The 3,838-nt window shown below is 32.8% G+C and overlaps 1 protein-coding gene across 1 annotated transcript; it reads right to left on the bottom strand.

Moving 5' to 3' along the window:
- LOC125828977 (feruloyl CoA ortho-hydroxylase F6H1-3-like) lies at window positions 1-1,204 on the bottom strand. The gene is made up of 2 exons (XM_049508272.1): window positions 714-1,204; window positions 1-574 (listed from the first exon to the last, which is right to left on the bottom strand). The coding sequence occupies exons 1-2, from the start codon at window positions 1,202-1,204 to the stop codon at window positions 1-3; spliced, it is 1,065 nt and encodes a 354-aa protein (XP_049364229.1).
- Window positions 1,205-3,838: the final 2,634 nt, after the last annotated feature.

Below are 3,838 nucleotides of genomic sequence, written 5' to 3' on the forward strand. Positions count from 1 at the left end.
CTATATCTTAGCAAATTTTACTGTGTCCTTCCCATCATGACCTTTGCTGAAGAAGATGTTGGTGTAATCTGCATAAAGAATTTGCTTGTAAATTGGTTTCTCTCCATTCTGTAGCACTTCTTTTAAAGGACCAATAACGCTTGTAGCCTTTGGATGCAAGAAAATGGGTACAGAAACCCTATTCTTGCTCCCATTAGCAATCACACAATGTTCGACACTCTTGTACTTGTCATTACTCATTATTTGAAGTGCATCACCAATATTGATTACTAGAGCCCCGTTAACAGGAGGGATATGAATCCAAACATTAGTCTCATGTTTTTTCACGTAGAGCCCACCGATATCATCTTGAAGAAGAACAGTGATTGTTGAGATATCAGAATGACGTCCTACTCCAATTGAAAGCTCTGGATTGGGACATTTTGGATAGTAATTAAAGTTAATTCTCTTTAAACCCATTAAAAGTTCCTCTGTTTCTTCATCAATCTCCTTTACATTCAATCCTCCCATTAGCAACCTCAAAATCTTCCTTATAACAGTATCACAACTCTTCAAGTATTCAAGTGCTTCTTCCCTTAAAAAAAAAACATTCATAGTAACTATTAGTAAGTAGAGCCGTCAATATGGGCTAGGCCCATTGGGATATTTCATAGTAACTATTAGAGGATATTTATACTCATGTTTGAAAAAGAATAAATACAAAGAAGGCAAACCTGCAAGAAGTAGGCCAAAATGAAATAGCTTCATCATCAGAAATATGGACAAGAGAAAGATAATCTCTCCAGCTCAATGTCTTCTCGGCTTCAGGATTAAAGCTTGTTGCATACCTCACATTACTCGAAAGTGAATTTGTATACTTCTCTTTTTCATTAGTTGGTAAATTGAAGAAACGATGGCTCGTCTCTTTTATATTGTCAAGAACTTCAATAGGAATTCCATGATTGATAAGTTGAAAGAAACCCCAGTTTTGTGCTGCTTTGCAAATTTGATCGGCCACTTTTGGATCATCCCAATTGGATGCGTCGATTAATGGGATTGAATCATCGGTTATTACAATGCTCGTAGTGATTCGTTCTTCGAGTGGTTGAATATATTGTTTGGGAAGTGCTTGAATTCCTATATCACATAGGCCCTTAACTCCATGTCCTTCATTCACAACAAAATCAAACAATTTCTCAGAGTTTGAAAGAATTTTGGAAATCATTATTTTATGAAAGAAAAGGAGATGAATGAAAATTTGCAATAGAATTACTTAATTTATAGGGGCTTTAGAATGATGTAGGGGAATGACTAAAAGTCAATATTAAACCGTAAAATATTGCAAATTACGTAATTTATAGGCTTTAAATTGATGTAGGGGAAGTAAAGGAAATGAATGAAATATTGCAAATTGGTCTATTTAAGTACATTGCTGTTTCTGAATGGCACATTTAATTCTTTCTACTATTAGAAATTCCAAAAAGAGAGTCGTCATTAAACTTTCTAAACTTTATTAGCAATTAGAATGTGTTTAAATTTCAATGGTTTCTGCTTTTTCGGCAAACTGACCAAGGAGACCAAACTAAGATTTCACACATCTTAAAAAATAAAAAATAATGGGTAATGTTACTATATTATCCTTTGAATATATTAAATTTAATACTTTCGAAATGTATTATATATTGAATACTATTTAATATCAAAGACAAAATAGACTTAAAAGGGTAAATTATTTCTTGATTTTCCAAACTGGACAAGTATTGTTGGACTATTTTATTTTAGTATAGTGGACATGTAAAGATGAACGGATAGAGCAATAACTAAGTTCTAAACTTAATATTTACATATTTTTAATGAATTTATAATTAATACAAAACAATATTTAAGCAAAATCTATTGGGTTCCGCATGAGAGTTACTAGCTCCATCCGTGACTCGCCATCTTGGTCTTGAATGCAGAGGGGGGTCTAGGATTTGGACTTTTTGGGTGCCAGGGGCGGGGTGGATCTATAGGGTACCGAGGGGGTTCATTTGAACTTCATCGGAAAAAATTATACGATATATATAAGGTATTTTCAAATTTATTTGATGTATCTATAGATATTTTGAACATCTTAAACATGAGATTAAAGATTGATTTAGTGGTTAAGGGAGAATCAAAATTCACCTTGAGGTTCGAAGTTCGAATTTCAAGCACTATATTTTTATTTTCTGAACTCCCTTAAAGAGATTTATTGACAAAAACACGAATAGTAGTAAGAAGACAATTTTGTATTAAGAACAGTGATTTCTTTTAATTTGCTAATAGAGAAGGGAACTTGTGTTTTAAAGTTAAACATCTAATTACTGAAATAGAAAGATAAAATAGACTTTTAAATCCTTGACCACTGGTACCCAGATGTCTTTTGGTTCTCTAAGTGGCAAAGTCTATGGATGCCGTAGCACCTCCACCGGGCGTACTAGATCCGCCCCTGCTTGAATGACTTACGGAGAACATACGTCCGTTTCATCTATCGTTACAAACTCTTTGAAAGAAAATTGCAGAAAAAATGTCACATGCATACACTGTACAGTACAATTTTTGACTTTTCTTTAATCAGTTGTCTCGTTTTTTCATGATTTAAACCTCATTTAATTTCATCAAATTCTAGCCATATAGGCGTACTATATATAGAACAATATAAATTTGACAAGGGACTTGGAAAGTGAACATAATTGGAAAGTAAATATTACTTTATAAATTGTAAACCAATATTTTGATTTTTGAAGAGTTGTAGTTCCTCAATCGATTGGGTATTTATTTCGTGCCACTTTTACTTTGTGGGATAGAAACAGCGTAGTATTAAATATTAAAATTTACTATTATTAATCTAGTGTTCCTTTGAGCACATAATGAGTTGCTAAGTGTTTGGTACGAAAAGGAAAATGACTTTGTAGAAAATGTTTTTTTTGGAAAATAAGTGAGTCTCTCATTTATTTTGTAGTGCTTAATAAGTAAGCAAAATAATATTATTCCAAACGTATCTATATGTTATCTAGTAAAATAAAATGAAGGCAGGTAGGGATGGAAAGTGGGGGTTTGAGGGGTAGCGGGGGTGCGAAGGCCAAGGGGTGAAGGTTGGATGAGTTGGGAGGATTAAACTTGGAACGTCACTTATGCAACTTGTTTTTTCTACTTCCGTTAGGGAAGTCATTTCCATATTTTTAAATTTTATGGAGCTTGTTTTCCTAGTGAAAATATTTTCTAAATATTTTGATCAACCGAACATAAGAAAATTAAAATAATTTCCTGAAAATATTTTCCTTCATACCTTACACATTTAATGGGAAAATTACTTAGACATTCTATATCAAAAAGATATTTACCATCTATAGTGTAGTATATATATTTTTACCCAAAACATAGCAATATTTTGAAAAAGGATTTAAAATAGGAAAAAATGTCTAACTACAAATCTTATTTTACCATAATCTCTAAAATTCTCTATCATTTAAATAATTTTCAAAAATTCCTCTCGGATACATCACTCTCCTCTCGCTGATACCTCCCTATCTCCCTCTCGAGTACATCCTCTTTCTCTATGATACATCCCTCACCTATGTATCCGGATGTTTGTTGATGTATCCGGAAGCCCAATGATGTATATGGATGCCCTATCCTCTCTTTGATGCATCTCTCGTCTCTCGGGTACATCCACCTATGTATTTGGATGTCCAGTGATGTATCCAAAAGTCCAATGATGAATCCAAAAGTCTAGTGATGTATCCGAAATTCATAAATTTTAAGGAATTTTGTAATTTAAAAAAAGTAGGAAAATAATGTAAGTACCTCTTAGCACTATGAGATTTATGTAAATTAT

The sequence above is a fragment of the Solanum verrucosum genome, unplaced genomic scaffold (genome assembly GCF_900185275.1).
Source record: "Solanum verrucosum unplaced genomic scaffold, falcon-dt-bn FXZP01000231.1, whole genome shotgun sequence".
Lineage (NCBI taxonomy): Eukaryota > Viridiplantae > Streptophyta > Magnoliopsida > Solanales > Solanaceae > Solanum > Solanum verrucosum.

What these genes read in the sequence shown, in the direction of transcription:
- LOC125828977 (XM_049508272.1), bottom strand. Translation starts at nt 1,204, where the DNA reads ATGATTTCCAAAATTCTTTCAAACTCTGAGAAATTGTTTGATTTTGTT. An exon ending in TTTTGGCCTACTTCTTGCAG is followed by an intron (nt 575 to 713) that starts GTTTGCCTTCTT and finishes TTTTTTTTTAAG; the next exon opens with GGAAGAAGCACTTGAATACT.